This window comes from Chionomys nivalis, chromosome 11, assembly GCF_950005125.1.
Source record: "Chionomys nivalis chromosome 11, mChiNiv1.1, whole genome shotgun sequence".
NCBI lineage: Eukaryota > Metazoa > Chordata > Mammalia > Rodentia > Cricetidae > Chionomys > Chionomys nivalis.
In genome coordinates, this window is record NC_080096.1 from 31,759,751 (window position 1) to 31,781,377 (window position 21,627).

Here is a 21,627-nt window from a genome sequence, read left to right on the forward strand (position 1 = left end):
GCTTCCCATCTCAGAGGAGCTTTGGGAGGGAAGGATGGAAAAAGCCCCTAATTCCTCACAGGCGGCTACAGGACAAAGGGGTAGGGCCTTCACCATCTTAAGCAGCAATTCACGTCTGTCAAACTATGCACGTCTGTCAAACTAAAGGCAGTTTCAGAAATGGGAGGTGTACGGTTTAGCTGCTTTCTTTAAAAGATACTGAAAAAATAGAACTCAACAAAAGGCACAAAGACAGGGAACAGCTGGTCCAGGAAATAATGTGACCAGCCTAGATGTGCTAAAACAGAGACCAAGTGATGGTTTATAGCTGTTGGGACCATTTGAAGTCCTGGCCTCCAGCTGCTCTTCCCTGCTAGAGATCTTTACTTTCCTTCTGATTTGAGTTACTGAAAGCTGTGCCAAAGTTGTTTACAGCTCTGCTTCACGAGCATGTGTTGCCTTGGCCTTGAGGATCAGAGGATAAGGTTTTCACCTGTTGGCCCACCTGACTGTTGGGTATATAAGCCTCCGTGGTGCTACTGAATAAAGGGGCTTCTTACCAGTGACTAGAGGTCCACGTCTCTGTCTTTGTGTGTTTCAATCTCCAGTCCCTTGCCCAAAGCTCAAGAACTGTATGGTAGCGCATAGAGCGCAGACAGGCGCTGTGCGCTGCATATGGCAGATCTGGGCTGTCACAGAAAAACTGTAAGGTGGATAACATGGCAGAGCATCCAGGAAAACTAAGGACAAAAGAAGGAAAATTAGACAAGTGGAGAAATGCAAGCGGAATGAACTGAGGAAAAGCCAGTAGCTATGCCACTGGCTGTCTAATTGCGCTATACTTCCTCTCCGGGGACTGGCTGTGACAGGACCAGCTGGAAGGACGAGGAAAAAGTGAGGTATAGGCTCAGCATGCAGCTACCAAAGAAAGGCAGGACTAATAGTCAGCAATATTATTTAATATGCAAACTTCTCAATCTTTTAGTCTGTTTTTGACCCAAGAATATCTTTTATAAGTTTATTTTAAAAAATTCTACAAAAAGAAAGACAAAAGCTCTGAGTGTTTTGCAGTCTGTACATTCGCCCTTTTCCTTGGTTCTTTAGAACGATGCTGCTCAGCGGGCTTTGCTCTTCATTTTCTGTCTTGTTCGTTTTCCTGGGCGCTTCTGCACGGACAAAACAAAAAATTCAAAGGTAGTCACATACTACTTGGCCTTCTGTGCCAGCGTGAGAAGGAACCAAGAGGCGCAGATTTGGGGGTGAAAACAGACTGACTAGGCCCCCGCCTGGACCCCTCACTTACATTTGCCCCTTTTTTCCCAGACTTCCTGGGGCCCTTGCCGTGAGCCACCTTGGCTCGGAAGCTGGAGACATCGTCGTAGCTTTCACGAGTGTTCCATTTGGAGCCTTTCTTCTTTCCACCAAAACCAAACTTCTGGTTTTTGTACCGTCGTTTGGCACTGGGCCTGGAAAAGGGGGCCCCACAGATTACTGCACTACAACCCTGACGGATAAGCCTTATGACCCACTGACAGGCGCAGACCCCTTTCTGCGAAGATCTTAGGCAACACTGTTGCAGGTCTCTTCTCGGCCTTAAGTTCACTCTACAAACCACCCAGGCAAACTCATCTGGTAATGAAGTAACTCCAGAGATGGAAAACTAACAGAGAAAACCCAGAAAAGGATCTAAAAACACCACTCAGCTTCCAGTTTCCACTGGCATCCATCTAACTCAATCCCGCTAGCTCACTCAGCCTTAGTTGTCTCTACTTCTCTGGAGGGCAAAATCAGCATTCAAATGTAACAAACTTTAAAACCTGTCAAACTCAGCCTAGCCAAGCACCACATCTCCCCTTCTGGGCTTGTTCCAGCTGCTCTAGAGATGCCAACTTGGGACTGGTGTCTCCTACTATCTGCCCAGCACCCTGCTCGTCTGACATCTTAAGCAGCCCTCACCCCACTTTTCTTCCTTGCACATGGCACTTTCGAGGGACTACCACTACTCACTGGGGCTTCTGTACTATCACTTATGTTTCCACTTCCCTGACTGCCGTTTATTTACACTTACACACACACACACACAACCTGTTACCTTCTCAAAATGGGAGTGTGATCTGCTCATGAGTGAGTCAAGCGAGTATCTGCCCCCTAACGCCAACAGGACGAAGGCTCCCTAGCTCCTGGCCTCACAGTGTTTTCTAGTGAGGGCAACACAGGCTGCTTCTCACTTGCAACCCACTGGCTCCCATTCCTGTGCTTCTGCTCACACCGGTTCTTTCCTCCTGAAACACTTCTCTCCCACTTTCCTGCTCAGACATGCGTGTCCTTCACACTAGGCTCAGGTGGGACAGTCCCCGTTAGGAAGCCATCCCCAGACTGTGCCAGGACTTTAAAATGTGCTTCCACATTAATCCCCTGACATATAGGGAAATCATCACCCCTGGGCCTGTGCCCACCAGGACAAAAAGTGAGATTGAGAAGAGGCACAGTGAGCCCTGCCCCTTTGAGTCTTCATAGCCCTGGGGCACAAACCATGGCCTCAATAAACAAAGCAAGTACAAGGCTGGAAGCCTCCTCCTAATGAATGGCTGAACTCCCCACCATCACTGAGGGTCTTGTAGTAAAACAGCCATTTGATGCTCATTTCAAATGATCCAGACACCGACTCCCCTCCAAACACTACTGTAGCCACAGGCCCGTCCCATGGGATCAAACTCACTGTCCTTTGAGCATTGGCACCCTACACTGGAGGTCGTCCCTGGGGAGCTCCATCACCGGACTGACTGTTGGCCATCACAAGATACACCGAACTGAAAGCCCTTACCCTTTACTCATCTGCTGGCTCTTGGCTCTGGCCTTTGTACTGCGTTCAGCAGGCTTCTGATCCCCCTCAAGGAAATCCAGCTTATCAGAGAAGCCTGTGAAGGAAGAAGCATTTCCATCAGCACCACTGTATTTCTAGGAAATATGTCTTAAAGAGCACACCTCAGTCCCCACACCATTTCCCAAGCCTAAGTCCCATAGATTAAAAGCAAGATGACTACAGAGCACTAAATTACACTATACTCCCTTAGTTCTAAGGTACCCAATACCCAGGCTCCCCTATACCCACAGCAGACAGATACACTGACCTTTCTGGTATTTCTTGATAGCATTCATCATGTGTTTTTTCTCCTGCTGTCTCTTCTGCAGGACCTCAGTCTGTACCTGTAAGATAGACACAAGGTCAGTCATGCATCCCAAACCACAACCCCAAAGGTTATCTATCCACCAGCTCACCTGCTGCTACCACACTGTGTTGGGTGCACCAGAGTGTCCTGCACTCAGGGATACCAGCACTCAGGGATACCAGCAGACACACTTCGCCAGAAAGGCCCACAGGACCAAACACACACAGGGCCGGAACCAAATCGGACCACAGCAACCTGCCCTGACATTCCTGGCCTTGTCCTATCCGTGCAGATGTTCTTTCTTACCTTCTTTCCGTATTTCCTAAGCGCTCGAAGTTGCTTGGCCTTTTCAGATTTCTCCATGGCAGCCTGCTTAGTCTGCAGCTTCTGTCGAATCTAAAACACAGGACGCTGTCAGGCACTATACAGAGCACACTGGACCAGGACTCCAGGGTTCCATTAACTCTGAAAGCTGTGGAACTTCCCTAGTTTCCCACATACAGACAACACAGCCCCAAAGCTGAGTCTTTATCGAGGCACCAAAAGTGTCAGGGCACAGTAAGCTTAAAAGCAGCCCTGCCTCAGCATGCCTGTTCTACTACACAAAGCCGCCTGCTTGTCACATGAGACCTGTCTCTCCCAGCCCTGTTTACAGACTAAGGCTAAACTTCAATGCCCTCTTTTAACAGGCTAGGTATATAACAAAACTCCTGCACACTGACCCTTGCCTCCCCCATCAAACACATATATTGTACTGAAAGTGTTAAGTAGTCATCGGCGTGACTATCAGGGGTAGCTGGGCTTGTCTCGGGGTTAGCTTCTGGGGTACCACCTAGAATTCTCTGAGATGAAGACTGAGGCCAAGGGAACAATCTAAATACTAAATACATCCTAGATGCAACATCAGGAAGTTTTTCCTCCCAAAGTTAAGTGAAGATCAAGTCCCCCAATCTAAACGACACTATATCTGAGTCATATATCTACACCTCACTTTCTAGAAAACGGAGACCCAGAGAAGAAAAACCTGTCTACAAGCGGTAGTGTTTTCTTTGGCAAAGTGGGCCCAGAACTACAAGACTGCTGTATCTATACACCATGTCACCAAGCCTGCCAGGGAGAAAATACGCAACTCTTCTTTATTACAGGGACCACACTTCTTCCAGCTCTTCTCTCCCTATTGTATCTAAGGGACTGGCGTGCCTCTGAGGCAGGGACTCACACAGAAATACTGAAAACGGCCAGCACAAATCCTCTTTAAAGACGACAGCAAATGAGCCAGCTGAACAGACATACTTCACGGTGAAGCCTTGGCTTTCCAGAAGGAAAAGTTGCCTATCTCTCTTACCTTTTGCATCTGCTGATCTGACTTGGCCATTTCTGCAAAATAATCGGTGGGCCGCTTGGTGGGGACTTGGAGCTGATGGAGCCGGGGTAACACAGCGAGCACTGCGGCCTGGGCCTGGCGGTAACTGAGATTGCAGAACGGTGTGAAATAAAGGGTCTTAACGCCTCGCAGGAGTTGACTAGACTATCAACATCCCACCGGCACTAGCAAGACAAAACAAACAAAAACTGCAATAAAACTCCACTAATTCCCAATTTCATATATAAGAGACATCTCACTTTTCACTGACTTTTAGGGGGAAATGCTTCTAAAAGTAAATCCGTTGTTTAAAACGATGAGCTTATTAAAGGTACATTATAGCACACAAACCGAACTCTTTCCCAACTCATACTGAAAGTCCACTCACAACCTCCCCTGGGCAGTATGTTCTAATGACTGGATGCACCCACACTAACTTTAAATGAATTACTTCGAAATATTCCTCAAGCAGGGTGCTGGTTCAATGAAGACGAGGGAGTGGTCTCTCAAGCAGGAGGAACTCTAGCTCCACTCTAAGGTTCGTGCTAACTCCTCAGTGTCTCTGAGGGTGCAGCCATACTATGTTCCCCTTCCCGTGATTCTCCTATCTCAAAGGACCCAGAACAAGACTTACAAACTCATCTCCCTCTTGAAGTCGTCTTCTGGGTTAACACCTTTCTTCTGGTCCTTGTTCTCGGGTGTTGGCTGAGTTTCATTGACTTCCGGCACTGGACCCAGGGTCACGTCGAGCCTTTCAACCCACTCCAGATCCCGTTTGAATTCGGCCAAACACTGTTTCAGACCATTCTAGGTAAATCAGATACAGTGCCCATGAGAACCCAGAGTTTGTCTCTCTCGAGCCCAAAGTGCTAAGCTCAAATACCAGCACAGGAAGCCGCACCGCCTGGTCAAGGCGCTGGCTGCATCTTTCTCACAAGAACCGGTTTCCCACGGAGTACGGCGCCTGTGCACACCAAGGACCCCGACCCGCGAGCGAGCTCACCACATCATTCACCGCTTTCTTCGGCTTCTCGAGCACAACATTGAGGCCTGGCTTCAGGAGTCCGCGGGAAAACGCATCCTGCAACTACAGACCCGGGCGCGTCAGTACCAAAGAGCTCGAGTTCCCGTTCCACGTCCTGCCCCGCGAGCCCCGCTGCCGCCTACCTCCTGGTCTGAGACCAGGGACTCCTCCGACTCCGAGTCCGAGAGCGGAGGTGTGTCCATCTCGCGACCTCCCGCCCCGCGGGTGCGCCCGCCGCTCCACGTGCCCTGAAGAAGCAAGCACCAGAGCCAACAACTTCTCCACTAGTCCCTGGCTTTTCGACCCGGACTTCCGCTTCCGGGTGCAGAGCCCCTTTCCGGTTTCTCGTTGCTATAGGAACGGCTCCGGCGTTTGGGCGTGCCCGGGTTGCGCCGGACCTTTAGTAGGAGTACCTGCAGATCTCTGCGTGGTCTGGTAACCCAGAGTCGCGAAGAGAGGTGAGGCGTTTCTCTGGAGTCCTCTGAAGATCCTGGGGTCGCTGAGAGCGCAAGAGAGAAAGGCAAAGCGCGGAAGGAGCCCCGGGGGTAGGGCGACAAGGAGAGGGGTCTGGGGGCGGGGCATGGAGGGGTGAGGTGGGGTCAGAAGGGGCGGGCCAAAGGCCGAGTCCACGACTGGGGCGGGGCCGTGGGCGGGGCGGGACATGTCACGTGCTTCTCCACGCTCATCGACTTGCTGCTTCTTCTTCAGCAGTAATCTTCGACAGGTACCATGTCCACTGTGGTAGCTCAGGCGCTGCATGTTTTTGGTCTTCGGTCCCACGTGGCCAACAATATCTTCTTCTTCGATGAACAGATCATTATATTTCCTTCAGGAAATCACTGTGTGAAGTACAATCTGGATCAGAAATGGCAAAAATTCATTCCAGGTAAAAAGAAAAAAAAAACCTCCCCACCCTGCCACATATATGAAAGGTGCTACACAGAACCATACAAACTCAACGATTAAGAAGGTCTTTTTGCCGGTTGTGGTGGCGCACGCCGGTAGGATTTGCTGAAGAAAGCAGAGGCAGGAGGATCACGAGTTCGAGGCCAGCCTGGGCTACACGAAAAAAAAAAGATCTTTTTTTGACAACTAGGATGTGCATGTAGTTTTATAAATGTGGACAAAATAAATGTCAATTTTCACTGTTTGAATATAGATTAACCTGACACATGTAGTCAACATTACATGCAAAATAACACTAATTTTAAAAGCATTTTTTCCCTGTGGCTTGATAGAAGAGTTACTTTAAACAGTGTTTTTCTTGTACTCTCTGAGGTTTTGGGTTTGTCTTCACCAGAACCCTTTGTTGGGTCTAACAGTTCAAGAGTGCACCATCTTCATTGAACCCTTGTATGGTAACACTGGAGATTTTTATCCTAAGTCCTTTGTTCTTTTGTTTTTTTTTTTTTTTTTTTTTTTTCCGAGACAGGGTTTCTCTGTAGCTTTGAAGCCTGCCCTGGAACTAGCTCTTGTAGCCCAGGCTGGTCTCTAACTCACAGAGATCCGCCTGCCTCTGCCTCCCGAGTGCTGGAAATAAAGGCATGCGCCACCACCACCTGGCCTTGTTCTTTTGTTCTAAGGAACAAATAATCTTCCTTAGAACCGGACTCCTGTTTTTGTTTACGTTAGTCCAGTCAATCATATTCATGACAGTTCCCCCACTTTTTTTTTGCATTGACCATTTTTATTCCTTCATGTGCAAATATAAACACCACAATCATGAATGACATTAATGTAATTGCTATTAACGAAGACCTGTGCACCCAGGCACCCAGGATCAGCCAGTTCCAGGGTTTCTCCATTGCTTTTCTCTCAACCCACCCCTCCCACTAGCCAGCCCATCTCAGGTCATGCATATGCCACATTGGGTCTTGCATTTACCACATATCTATGTAACCTTATTTTACATTTTAGACTAATGGAATTATAATCTGTGTGTTCTGTTGCTAGCATTTCTTGTTCAGCTTCGTGCTTCTGTGAGTCATGCTTCTTGACACATAGAACTGAGCCGTTTTGTTGTGGTATAGTCTTCCAGTGTGGGATTACAGACACGCACGCACGCATGCGCATACACACGCTTCCTATATGGCCAGTCTAGATTTGAGGGGCCTGTGGTAAACAACAGTTATTTGCTATTAGAAACACACCACCATTAACCATTCTTGCATTCACAAATATCTGCAAAGATTTTTCAGGACACACGGCCAGAACTAAAATTACTGAGAAATGAGATCATATTGGTTTATATTCCTACTAGCAATGCATAAAGGTCCCTATTACCTCAGCCTCGCAACTCTTGCTATTGTTGAACTTACTAATTTATGTGGGGCCGGGCGGTGGTGGCACACGCCTTTAATCCCAGCACTCGGGAGGCAGAGGCAGGCGGATCTCTGGGAGTTCTAGGCCAGCCTGGTCTACAAGAGCTAGTTCCGGGACGGGCACCAAAGCTACAGAGAAACCGTGTCTCGAAAAACCAAAAAAAAAAAAAAAAACCCACTAATTTATGTGGGTGTGAGAGGGTTCTAGTGACCATAAAAGGATCTTGTTTTAGCTTTCATGTCTGCATTGCTAATTAAGATGGGTGTCTTTACACATGTTTATGGACTGTCCCTGCTTCAATTTATGTTAGATGGCTTTTATCTATTTTTTACTTTAAAATAATTTTTAATAATTTTTCTATTATTTTTGTCAGTTTTGTTTGAGGGGAGCTCGCTTCAAATATTCTTTATATATTCTGTATGCTAATCATTTTTCAGATACGTGTGTTAGAAATAATTCTTTTCTGCAGCCTGTGCTTTTTCTCTCCTTGTGGTATCTTGGGATGAAGAATAATTCTTAGTTTTTGTTTGTTTGGTTGGCTGTTTTGTTTTCAGCTGTATCCAACCCACTGCTTAGTGTGTCCAGAGATTAATTGATTGATTGATTTTTTTTCATGTATATGGGTGTTTTACCTCCATTTGTGTCTGTGTACTACATGTGTGCCATGCCTGTGGAGACCAGTAGAGAGTGTCAGTCCTGTGGAACTGGAGTTATAGATGGTTGTGAGCTGCCATGTGGGTGCTGGAAACAAATCCAAGTCTCCTGAAGAGCAGCAAGTGCTCTTAACCACTGAGCCGTCTTCCGCTCTGTATCCAGAGATTTAAATTTCAGTTGTTTTGTTAATGTTCATACATCCTGCCCTGACCATTTCTCTTCTTGGAGCTTCATCTTGTGTTACCAAGAACCTCAGCTCCACATGTGAGAATCCTCCCAGCCACAAGGTTCAAGGTCTTCCCATGCATCCTGTAAGCAGCTGCCCTGTGAGCATCCTTCAAGCTCAGGCAAAGAGTAGAGAAAGAGGAGGACAAGACTGGTGATGATGTTGCCAGTAAGCTCAAAACCAGCCAGGCATGGCATTCCACAGTCCCGGGCATCTGGGACATGATCTGGAAAAGGCAATTCAGAGTTTCAGGTGTCCTGAATTTCACCTCCCAGTAAGGACTATAGCCAGGGGAAGACCAGTATAAAATATACAGACCAGAGCAGGTTCCATAGTATCCAGATCCTAAATCATTATGTGTGAAATGAAAAGTAAAAGGGTCGTGAATTTGATTTTTTTTTAAAGATTTATTTATTTATTATTTATACAGTGTTCAGCCTCCATGTATGGCCTCAGGCCAGAAGAGGGCACCAGATCTCATTACAGATGGTTGTGAGCCACCATGTGGTTGCTGGGAATTGAACTCAGGACCTCTGGAAGAGCAGTCAGTGCTCTTAACCTCTGAGCCATCTCTCCAGCCCCAGGGTCGTGAATTTGAAAGATCTGAGGTTTATCTAGCTTTCCATTTTATAAGCTCAGTGTCCTCATCTGTGAAATTGAGCTGATGTCCAGCTGCTGTGCTCACCAAGTAATAATGAGGCTCAGACATAATCATTTGTTCATTCAACAAAAATTCACTAGACACTTCCTAACACACACAACACACACCTGTGTTCATAGAGCCTTTATTACACACAGGAGGAGCGACAACAAGCAATAACAAGGATGTTAATGAGAAGCAAAGGGGCCTGGAAAGTGAAGAACTTCGAGGGAATGTGAAATTGAAATGTCAGATGGTGGGCAGGATGCTGACGATGGTTTACTGAGTAAATGACCGTTGGTGATGAGTGATGGTCATCAAGGAGCTGGCCATGCTAACATAGGAAGGAGAGGGTAAAAAGGATGGTGCCCTAGAAGGGTGATGAGTGTGTTAGAGGAATCTCAAAGAGGCCAGTGCAGCTGGGGTGCAGGGAATGGGGAAGCAGGGAGCAAGAGGCAAGGCAACAGTGGCAGGGGCAGCGCTACCCAGGCGTGTGATGAGAAGCCGTGGGGCAGAGCAGCACAGTGCAGCTGACCTTCCCACAAGTTCATTCTAGATACTCTGCGGGGGCAGAGGGGACACTTAAGGAAGAGCAAGGGTAGCAAGGAGCCCTGTTGAGAGGGCGCTGCATGAGGTGCTTAAGGCAGGTTGAGGACAGTCCTTGTGGACGATGAGGCCAGTCCAGGGTCTGTTTTGGTGTAGGCATGACTGGTTTCCTCCCAAACAGACATGGAAGCACAGAGGCAGGAAGGGCTGAGTGAGGAGACACATCTACTTGAGACACATAGAAGCAACTAACTGGAAGGGAAAGGGGCAGTTTGGACTCCAAGGCTTCCATTAGCTCTGGGACCCACCTCCATTTAGGGATGAGGAGCTGATGAAGAACCAGCAGAAGAGGGCCCAAGAAGATGGGGGGTTGCTCCTGTGGGAGAGATGGAGTTATTTCAAGGATAACTGAATTAACTGGACTGAGAGCATTATGAAAGTGTCTGACACACCAAAATCAGTCAAGAAGTCTGGTCATGGGCCACATGGAAGTATTGCCATCAGTGACTGTGTTTGCAGTGGTCCCAGAGCATTGTGTTGCCTAGTGACTCTGTAGACATCTTGCTTTAGTGCACACCACAGTCTTCACAAAGCTCACTTAAGGACACAGGTCTCAGCATGCTTGTTCTTGCGCAAGACATGGCTACACCAAGCACCTGCTAGTATTAAGTCTCTGGGAAGTGAACAAATGAATGGAACCATGGCCCCTCCACAAGCCCTGTGCTGTAGCAGAGACTAGCATGCTTTCCGGTACGCAGACTGGTATCAGTGAGGGGGAAAACGCTTTTCCCAGCGCCGCCTGGCGGAAAGCACAGGAGTGAACACAGTCCCCTTGCCTCCTCCAGACACAAGCATGTCCCCAGCTTTAACTCCTCACTATGCCATTTCCCTCCCATCCTTGCTTCAGTCCCAAGCTCTGCCCTTAGCTTCAGAATCTTACCCAACTTCTACACCCTTTTGCCCCCAAATTTCACAGTATACATCCAAAATCCATCTTTTGTTTTTGTTTTTTTTTGTTTTGTGTGTGCCTGTGTGAGTGTGCATGTGCCTGCAGAGGCTGGAAGCATACATCAGATCCCCTGGAGCTGAAGTTACAGGCAGTTTGAGCCTCCAAACTCAGGTAGAGGGACTCGAACTCAGGTCCTCTGGAAGAGCAGGAGACGCTCTTAACCTCAGAGCCATCTCTCCAGACCCTAGTGTCTCTAATTATCCTTTCTCATATTGGGCCCAAGATAGATTGAAAACTTAAATGTAAATCAATCAAATTATTGATATCTAGAAACAAATACATATAATGAAAGTTCAGTGAGTGTAAATCAATCAAATTATTGAAATCTAGAAACAAATACATATAATGAAAGTTCAGTGACTCGGAGGGGCCAATTTAAGCAAAAGTCAATAGAGTCTAACTTATTCAGCTTGTACTCCACCCTCGGCTTCCCACTTCTCCACAGAGCTCAGAAACCTTGATGTTGTTCATGCCTTCCTTCCAGTCAATCACTGAAGTCTGCTGGTTCCACCAATTAACATTTCCCTTTTCCATGTCTGCTCTTCCTGCTGCCTTCATTTAGCATGGCGCTTCCATCACCTCTAGCCCTATGCATCTCCTGCTGACCTGCCTTCCACACAGCTGCCAGGGAAATCTTCCCACAGCGCATGTCTGACCCTTCGTGAGGGCTCCCAGGGGCTCCTGTTTGCTCCCAGGGCAGTCTGATCTTTGTACAGGTGTCTCAGTGACCCAGAGCCTTGGTCTTCTCTGACACTGCTGTTTCTCCAGCTGTCCTGCAGAAGGGCAGATGTGCTGCAGGACCACGTGCTCATCCCTCCTGAGCTTGCTGGAAAGTAGCAGCATGGAGCCTGTCACAGAGGGACTCCCACACAGTCTTCTAGTGACCCATCCCTGTGCACAGTGCCCAGGGCCCACAACACATTGGGGCCCATGAAAAGATTTTACTTTGTATTAATGTGAGAACAAAAGGAATACAGCAATAATGATAGTAAATCCAGCCTGAATTATATTTTTGTCTGTTAGTACAACCATAAAGTATATATAATTATATATGTATGTATAATAAACATATATATGTGTGTATTATATAGTATGCATATACATATATGTATATAATTATATGTGTACTATATAATATACATATATTCAATTATTATACTTATTTATTCAGTGTGTGTGTGTGTGTGTGTTCATGCTTGTACACCTGCATGCCATGGCATGTATATGAAGGTCAGAATACAGCTTGTAGGAATTTGTGACTTCCTTCTACCATGTGGGTTCTGGGGATCAAATTTCCATCATCAGCCTTAACAGCAAGCACTATTACCCATTTAGCCATCTTGCTAGCCCGATTTTTATTGTTTTTAAATTTTTATTTGTAATTATGTATATGGAGTTACAGGTAATTGTGAGCCACCTGATGTGGGTGCTGGGAACCTAACTCTGGTCCTGTGGAAAAGTCATCAATCCTGTTTTTATCATTTTTAACGAAGGAAGAGACCCACGAAAGCAGAGTGGCCGCTGTGGCCCCACTGTGTGTCTGGATAAAGTGTTCGCACTTAGATTCTCACCACAGCTCTCATTTCCTGCCTGTTACTGCACGGCTGCAAGATGCTGGCTGCTTCCGGCTGTCGTCTAAACTCTAGGGAAAGGGAAGAGAGCACGCATGTGTCTCTGCTTATCAAGAAAGCACAAAGCTTCATCATAGACTTCCACATCTGCCTAGCTACCAGACTGAGGAACTGAGTAGTTATCATCCAGCCTCGACAGTAGAGTACCAAATGCTGGATTCTCGACAGTAGAGTACCAAATGCTGGATTCTCAAGGCGCGGAGGCCCATAGGCTTAGAGCCTGTTCCTCCCTTGTCAGCCCATTCCTGGTCCCCCCGATGCCCACACAGTGCTCCAGCAATCCATGTCCTTGGGGTTCCCCCACCGTCCTGCACCCTCTACTACAGCCATACACTGCTCAGGCTCTCCCTGCCGTGTGCAGCTTTTTCCATCCTGTCTGGTCCTGACTCAAGAAAGATTCCTTAGCATCCCAGCTGGCCTAGTGAGGCACCCATCCCAGTCATTTTCACAGCTGTCTGCATACAGTTAAACCAGGGGATGGCCAAGGATTGATCTTTGCACGTTCGTACACATTTCTTCTCTGCCGGTGGTGCCCCTTGCTAAGCCTGTTGGACCTTGATAGAAGCATTGTCTGCCCTCAGTCCCCCTTCTGCCTCCTTTTGCAGGCTCAGACAAGAGCCAGGGCATGCTGGCCTTGTCCATCAGTCCCAATCGGCGATACCTCGCTATCTCCGAGAGTGTGCTGGAAAGACCCACCATCACTATTTACGAGCTGTCATCCATCCCTTGCCGGAAGCGCAAAGTCCTGAATAATTTTGACTTCCAAGTTCAAAAGTTTGTCAGCATGGCTTTCTCTCCAGACTCTAAATACCTGCTGACACAGACGTCGCCTCCAGAGTCAAACCTCGTCTATTGGCTATGGGAAAAGCAGAAAGTAATGGCCATAATTAGATCTGATGTGCAGAACAACCCCATCTACCAGGTACCCCCTGGCATGACACGTGCCTTGCCCCGTTGTAAAGCATAAACACCAACTTTGCCCCACAGCGCTCACTTCTCCTGTGTGTTTTAACCCTGAGCTTCTCAAGAAGCACAGAAAGCAGAGGTAGTTATTGTCCCATCTTAGAGGTGAGGGGCCCGAGGCTCATCCCAGACTGCAGAAGTGAGAGGCAGGGCCAGGTATTCCCCACCTCTGTCATCTGCCTTCTTCCCTATGGCCCAGAACTACGTCCAGCAAGGTCAGACCCAGCTGTGCTGTCTAAAATTAACTCTCCTTGGTTCCGGCCCCTTTGCAGTAGACTTGTGGATAGTCAGAGGATTTCAGGAATGCCATATAAAGTAGTAGATTGGGTTTTTATTTTGTTTAGGAGGGGTGTTATTTTTTATCTTAAAACAGGTTGTGACTACATAGCTCAGGCTAGCCACGAATTTACAATCTTCCCTGCCCCAAGTGCTGGGACTAGAGGTAGATGCTGCCATGCCTAGTGGAAAGGTAGATGTGTAAGAAGCTGTAAGTTACAGTTGTGTAGAGAACAGAATTTTCTATTGTGGTTTTAGGACAGAATGAAAACCCACTAGAAAACCAGTAGGTTGACTGCTTGGGCAGTGAGTCCCGGGTTTTATATTCCTGTCCAGTGTCTTGTACTCACTTTCACAAGTTCAAGAAATCTGTACTGCCCATGTGTACAAACAGTAGCTCATCAGAGCCTTGAGCATGCGTCATTCATCTCTCAGAGGTTGACATATGGGCCAGGGCACCGCCAGCCAAGCACTCATGCCCCTTCTTAATACAATGACGGTAAGAGTATTGATAGCCAAATCACAAAGACAGGGAGAACCGATTTACCCAGGCCATGGTGTCCCAGTGATGACCCGTTCTCAGAGCACAGAGCACCTCCTCTGCAGAAGATCCAGTGAGCATCTACTGGACGTCCCCTATGCACCTATCCCAAGGACACAGACTCGACAGCAATGTACCTCCAAGCTGCTCTCCGTCTAGTGAGGGCAGCAGGTTAACTACCATTAGCGTGTGTTGGGATAAAGACTCCAGCTGAAGGAGATTAATCTGGTGGGATGTGTGCTTTCTTCCCCTGGACAGACCTCCAGACACCCGCTCAACCCCATGACTCTGTTTCCAACTGAACTTCATCCCCTCGTGCTGAGCCAGAGTATAGCTCTGCACATACAAGGAGATATGTTAGCGCATGCCTGTAATCACACCACTCAGGAAGTTGAGACAGGAGGCATATCCTTTTAAGACCAGCCTGGACTACATAGTGAGTTCAAGGCCAGCCTGGGCTACAAAAATGAAAAAAATTATTCATTCTAATTTTAAAAAAATTGTTGACTGAAATTCCATCCAGTAGATGTAGATGTGTATCTTTATCAAATACAATATAAAATTCCATGACTTTGTGTACAAGATACTATGAACTACCTAAAGTGAATGTTAATTGGTAAAGTGGTGAATAATCCCGTCAAGAGTCAGCCTATCTTTTTTATTGTTCTGGTATCTCCTGACATTTTGCAGGTCAGCATCAACCCCCAGGATAATACTCAAGTTTGTGTCACTGGGAACGGGATATTTAAGCTTCTCCGCTTTGCCGAAGGAACCCTAAAGCAAACCAATTTCCAAAGGGGAGAATCCCCAAACTACCTAGCCCATGCCTGGGTGTCTGATGATAAGATCATTGTTGGCACTGACACCGGCAGGCTCTTCCTCTTTGAGTCTGGAGATCCACGCTGGGAGACGAACATAATGGTGAAGGAGCCCACCAGCTCCAGGAGCCTGGAAATCATCCATGAGTCAGAGAGGTAATAGCGCCTTCCACTGGGCTAGTGCCCACCCTCGTGGGCTTCTCCCAACGCCACTCACTGAGACCGGAGAGATGTCTCAGCAGTTTAGAGCATGTACTGGTCTGGCAGAGGACACAGGTGTGGCTCCCAGCACTCCCAAGGCGGTTCACAGCCATTCCAGGGCATCTGGCGCCCTCTTCTGGTCTCTGAGGGTACCACGTACCCATGCAGTACACTTCCATACATACAAGCCAGACACCCAATAGACAGAAACTGAGAAGAAATCTTAAGTCACTTACCACCTCTCCACCTCGAAAGACCAGGCTGACCTTGAACTCACAGAGGTCCACCTGCCTCAGCCTCCAAATGCTGGGATTAAAGGCGTGTGCCACTACCGCCCAGCCTCAGAGCCCTGGTGGTGAGCTAAGCGCCCAGCCAGGTACTGGAAACACAGGCCCTCAGGCAATGACAGTTGAATGGGAGGCAGCCAGGAGCAAAGGGGACAAGGAAGTGGACTAGGACAATCAGACAAAAGGCTGTGTGGTAACAGGGTACACGGGAGGGGGGTTGGTTTCATCATAACAGCAGTGGTCACATCTCACATGTGGTGGACTGTGCCGCAGGATGCGACAGACATTGATGACAAGCCCTTGTGAGTCCTTTTCTTCACGGATCATATCATCATCATGCCAGCTTTTACAGACCAGGGGCCAGAGGCTAAGATCTCAGCACTGCTGATGAAGACACGTGTCTACATCTGCAGTATGCTCAGTATTTTGGTGGGTCCAGGGCTCCCAGCACAGAAGCCCCCTTAGCTCGGCCCAGGCAGCACCGCCTTTCTCCCCTCCTGGAAAGGAATGTCAGGTCTCTTCTCTGGGTTCCTTGCATGACCAACGAATTTTCTTGTTTCTTGTGTGCTCAGTCAAAGCAATTCTCTCTGTCTGCCCCCTACCCCAACACACATGCTCACCTGTTCCTGTTTGTCCTGGAGAACCCAACCAAGGGCACTCAGCTTCTGCTCACCTAAAGCGGCGCACCTCTTCAGTTCCTGCCCTCGGAAAGCCTCTATTGCTTGTGGCATGCCTAGCTGCCCCTTAACAGTCCTTAGCACATGGGCCCGAGACTTGACGCTTCTGGGGGCAAGAACTGTACTGATCTTGTTTACTGTTGTTTCGCGGAGCCCTTATAACTCTAACATTTATGAGCAGGTATAAATATTTATTATATGAGTGAATGGATGAAAAGAGAGACCTGGGTTCAAATCTCAGCTCTGCCGGGCAGTTGTATGATCTTACTGTATTCAGTCCCCTGAACCACTTATTTCTAAACAAAAGTTAAGAATCGCCGCACTCTGTCTAGCAGGCATACTCACTGTGTTGGGTGGAGTTCCCAAGCCAGATGGCAGCATTTGACCCTGGGTGGCATCACTCACAGCCAAGGATATCCCCCATGCTGCTCTCAGAAGACAAGGTCTCCTTAGGTGGCTTCCATACTGAAACTCATGCTGTAGACCAGGCTGGCCTTTGACTCACAGAGATCCACCTGCCTCTGCTTCCCCTGTCCTGGAATGAAATCTGTGTGCCCCCATTCTTCCTTGCCCCCTCCAGAGCTCAATGCTTCTCCTCGGGGTCGCCTCCAATAACGCTTTGTGCTCTTTTCCTCTTGCAGCCTGATCGAGTTTCCACCACCCAGCTCCCCGGTCCCCTCCTTTGAACAGGTCGTGGCAACCGCTTACCCCCACCACATGTCCATGCCCCAGGTGTTTGCCATCGCCGCCTATTCCAAGGGATTTGCCTGCTCCGCTGGGCCAGGGAGAGTGCTGCTGTTTGAGAAGGTGGAAGAGAAGGACGTTTACCGAGAGAGCAGGGAAATCCGGGTAAGGAGGACGCAAATGGGGTCCTTGAGGGTATTGTTCTGCAGCAGCTGTGCTCTGACAGCATTTGCACAGGAAGGACTGGAGGGAGAGAGTCAGAGCCCCACCCTGAGAAACTAGGGGTGGGTACACTGGGTTGGTAAAACCGGATTTAGAAGTAGCAGGATCTGGATTTAAGTCCTATGAGGAAATGTGTCAAAGTAATGAAGACAGACTTTCTCTCTGAACCCTGGTATCCCGTAACCTTCCCAGCATTGTATCTATATGTGTTCTGTTATTATATGAGCACACTGCCCAGACTTCCTCTCTGAACCCTGGTATCCCGTAACCTTCCCATCATTGTATCTATATGTGTTCTATTATTATATAAGCACGCTGCCCAGCACACACATTTATGGGATAAACGATACAGAAATGACGTGGACCAGCAAGTTGTTCTTCAGTGACAAAGCCCTGACGGGGAAGACAGGAGATGAGGAAATAAAGAGGATAGGAAAGTTGGAATCGGGGGGTCTTACGCTGATGGCTCACGCAAGCAAGCTTATGAAGAAGTGCAATACAGGCTCTAAGACAGTGGTTCTCAGCCTTCCTAATGCTGTGGCCCTTCAACACAGTTCCTCATGTTGTGGGGACCCCCAACCATAAAATGATTTCATTGCTACTTCATAACTGTAGCTTGGCTACTGTTATCAATTGTAATGTTAATAGCTGATATGCAAGCCCAATGGGTCGCGACCCACAGGTTGAGAACCACTGCTCTAGGAAACTAAGACCTGGGCAGGCTGGCCCATCGGCACATTTGGCCACTAACTAATATAGAGAGGGAAAGGAAATCTAATTTTATTTTGTCTCATTGGGAACAATAGCTCCTCTCCAAGCCTACTGGAGGCATCAGTGAACCCTTCTTCTCCTTAACCCTTTTGCCCACCCCATATTGTAGAGGGGCCACCGCATCCCTTCCATGCCCTGAAAGTACACACAGGGATGCTGGGAGCCAAGAGAGCCCATGCCCTGGGCTTTCAACAGGTGGGTGCTGGTACAGGTTAAACAATATGTGTATGACGGGGATCTCACATTGGGCTGCCTGGCCCGCTCATTCCCACACATTCAGCTCCCTTGCTATTCATATGCTAGTTGCTGCAAAAGGAGCGCCTGGTGCTATTTAAAACTGACAGAAGCAGAGGCACTCCAGTCCTCCCTTCTCCAGACCCAGGAAAGCTCAGGGCGGTGGCTTGGTCAGGAGTCTGTGAATGGAACCCTTGTATCCAGGGACATGCTGACAATGTGGGACCGTGACTGAAAGTTACTGATGGCTGTCTTGTGCCTTGACCAGATCCCTATGGACCCACAAAGCAACGACCCAAGTCAGTCAGACAAACAGGACGTTCTGTGCCTGTGCTTCAGCCCATCAGAAGAAACCTTGATCGCCAGCACCAGCAAGAACCAACTCTATTCCATCACCATGTCCCTGACGGAGATCAGCAAGGTGAGCATCCTCCAGGGGCATCAGAGCCCCCTCCAGTCCACACTGATGCCCACCCATTCGAGGCTGCTCACCATGTGTATAGAGTTTTACACAAAGCTGTGTGGTTCATGCACCCAGAAAACCTAAGTGTGCCAAAGTGCTCTGGTTGGGAGTGGTGCGGGGGGAGGGTGGACATGCAGCCTTGATGTTGTCTACCCACGTGTCCCGCTAGAAGTTAAATTTTTCAAGGAAATTAATCTACTACCATACTTATCCACAGCCCAAAGATGTGTATATAATCTTCATGGTTGTTGGGTTTTTTTGGCTTGTTTTGGAATTGCAAAGGAAACGACCATAAAACACTCCAGACATCATAACCCAAAAGTACCGTGGACGATGAAGCTCACACTGTTCGCTGCACACTTCATAAGTAAAATAGCAGTTCAGACTTGTGTCCCCTAGCAGCATGGACTCAAGCACATAAAGGGAAGAAAATAGACCACTGTAGCATGAATTCCAATTGGTATTAATAATAAAATCCCAGAGTCAGATATAGGGATTAATGCTGAAGATCAGAGAAGCAGAAGAGACCAGCCACTAGAGAATACTTTTACCTCTACCAGTGCTCAGACCGAAGGGGCAACCCTGTCCTCAGACTGCATCTCCAGACTTCATCTGTCTCTGCTGCAGATGGAAACCTAAGACTGCACTGAGCTTCTGTCTCCTCCCGCCTTATATTCCTCTCTCCACCCAGACATATCTCTCCTGTCTCCACCTCCCTAGTGCTGGGATTAAAGAGGTGTGACTCCGGAATACCGAGATTAAAGGTGTGTGCCACCACTGCCTGGTTTCTAGGAGCTTAACTCTGGCACTCTGATCTTCAGGCAAGCTTTATTTGTTAAAACAAACAAACAAACAAAATAATTACTACAGACCACCTATAATCTCAGCTGACAATTTTAACATATCCTTTTCAGTCATATTTTGGGGGATGTTTTAATTGCTGTTTTTGCTTTTTCTGAGACAGGGACTCATATAGCCCTAGTAGCTAAGAATGGCCTTGGGTTTCTGACGTTCCTGCCTCTACCTCTCCCATTCATACCATTCTGGGGGTCAAACCCATGATTTCAAGTATATGCTAGGCAGGCACTCTACCAACTAAGCTGCATCTCTAGCTCAGTGGTGGTTTATAGTAGCCTCACAAGCAGTACTGTAGTTAATTATAGGAGCTATCCATCACCTCAGAAAGAGAACAGCCCATACCATACTCTTGAGCTGGCACCCTCCACCTTCCCTCCCACCGCAGTCCTAAGCAAGTGCTGATCTATTTTATAGATTATAGATTTGCTTATTCTGGGTACTGCATATAAACAAAATCACACAGTATGTGGTCACAGTGGCAAAAGAGTGTCACTAGTTGGGACCAAGTATTCAAACACATGAGCCTAAGTATTCAAACCATGAGGTTTGAAAAGAGAAAATATGGGGCTGGAGAGATGGTTCAACGGTTAAGAGCACTGGCTGATCTTCCAGAGGACCTGGGTTCAATTCCTAGCACCCACATGGCAGCTCATAACTGCCTGTAACATTCAGGGGATCCAACACCTTCACACAGATATACATGCAGGTAAAACACAAATGCATATGAAATAAAAATAAATAAATCTTAAAAAGATAAAATATTATGAAATAGTCACCATGGAAATTAAAAAAGGAAACGCATTGCAGAGCATAAGCAGACCACCCTAAATCCCCACTGGAGGCTCCTGGCCACGGATTATGAGGGAGACCAGTGAGCTTCCTGGGCTAGTCCCGTCATTCCACAGCTACTGGGCCTAGAGGGAGAAAATAATTGCTTTCCTTGTGAAATAAACAAAATAAAAGGTGTGAGTGTGTGTAAAAGCTAATAAGAATTAGCAGGTAGAAACACTGTTGTCAGCCATACTGGGGGCGAAAGGATTAACAGAGGCACAGCACCTCAGTCTCAGACAGGAATGCCGAGAGGAGCGGTGTGTGTGTAAATTCATGAGAGGGAAAGCACCGGAGTGGGTGGGAATTGCCATCTCAGCCTTTGTCTTGGCTTGGGAACAGCCCTAGTGTGTGTTCACCTCATTCGGTTTTCCACCCGTCTCTTCCCTCTGTCACCAGAGAAAATGCCTCCTACCGGACCACACACCCAACACTCATGTGCTAATGGAAATCACATAATAAATGCAGTCTCTTTGGGGAGAAATTTGGCATTGCTTGTTAAGATGCTTAAAAACATTCATAGCAGGCTGGGTGTTGGTAGCCCATGCCTTTAATCCCAGCATTTGTGAGTGCAGGTGGAGTCTCTGTGAGTTTAGAGCAGCCTGGCCTACAGAGTTAGTTCTGAGACATCCAAGGCTACACAGAAACCCTGCCTCAAAAGCAAACAAACAAAACTAGTCATAGCATTTATCCAGAAGCATCTCTTTTTTCCCCCACTTTTTTTTTAATTTTTCCATTCAAAAATTTGCACTTCCTCCTCTCCTCACATTCCCCTCCTGCTCCCCCACTCCCCCTCCTCCTTCTCCCTCCCTCCTTAAGAGAGGGTAGGGACCCTGCCCTGTGGGAAGTCCAAGGCCCTCCCCCCTACATCCAGGCCTAGGAAGCTGTGCATCCAAATAGACTAGGGTCCCAAAAAGCCAGTACGTGCAGTAGAAACAAGTCCCAGTGCTTTCACCAATGGCTTCTCAGTCAGCCCCATTGTCAGCCACAATCAGAGAGTCCGGTTTGATCACATGCTCATTCAGACCCGGTCGAGCTGGATTTGGTGAGCTCCCATTAGAACAGGCACACTGCCTCAGTGGGTGGACCAACCCCTCAGGGTCCTGACTTCCTTGCTCATCTTCTCCCTCCTTCTGCTCTTCAACTGGACCTTGGGAGCTCAGTTCATTGCTCTGATGAGGGTCTCTGTCTCTATCTCCATCAGTCGTAAGGAAGATTCTATGGTGATATTCGAGATAAT

General features: G+C 47.8%; 2 protein-coding genes across 3 annotated transcripts in view; one reads left to right on the forward strand and one right to left on the reverse strand.

Annotated features, from left to right (window-relative positions):
• Window positions 1-923: 923 nt before the first annotated feature.
• On the reverse strand, window positions 924-5,838 carry Ebna1bp2 (EBNA1 binding protein 2). Its single transcript, XM_057785497.1, has 9 exons — window positions 5,680-5,838; window positions 5,516-5,599; window positions 5,147-5,319; window positions 4,495-4,618; window positions 3,456-3,545; window positions 3,111-3,186; window positions 2,804-2,897; window positions 1,283-1,445; window positions 924-1,145 (listed from the first exon to the last, which is right to left on the reverse strand). The coding sequence occupies exons 1-9, from the start codon at window positions 5,737-5,739 to the stop codon at window positions 1,095-1,097; spliced, it is 915 nt and encodes a 304-aa protein (XP_057641480.1). The 5' UTR covers window positions 5,740-5,838; the 3' UTR covers window positions 924-1,094.
• Window positions 5,839-5,875: 37 nt separating this feature from the next.
• Cfap57 (cilia and flagella associated protein 57) overlaps window positions 5,876-21,627 on the forward strand; it is a 67,653-nt gene continuing 51,901 nt past the window's right edge. The window contains exons 1-6 of one of the 2 annotated variants that reach the window (XM_057785495.1): window positions 5,876-5,994; window positions 6,245-6,422; window positions 13,170-13,486; window positions 15,035-15,318; window positions 16,969-17,176; window positions 18,507-18,659. In XM_057785495.1, the coding sequence (XP_057641478.1) occupies window positions 6,266-6,422; window positions 13,170-13,486; window positions 15,035-15,318; window positions 16,969-17,176; window positions 18,507-18,659 (1,119 nt within the window). In that variant the 5' untranslated portion in view covers window positions 5,876-5,994; window positions 6,245-6,265. Of the gene's footprint in view, window positions 6,082-6,244; window positions 6,423-13,169; window positions 13,487-15,034; window positions 15,319-16,968; window positions 17,177-18,506; window positions 18,660-21,627 lie in introns of both variants that reach the window. The other variant, XM_057785496.1, reaches the window with a different exon arrangement.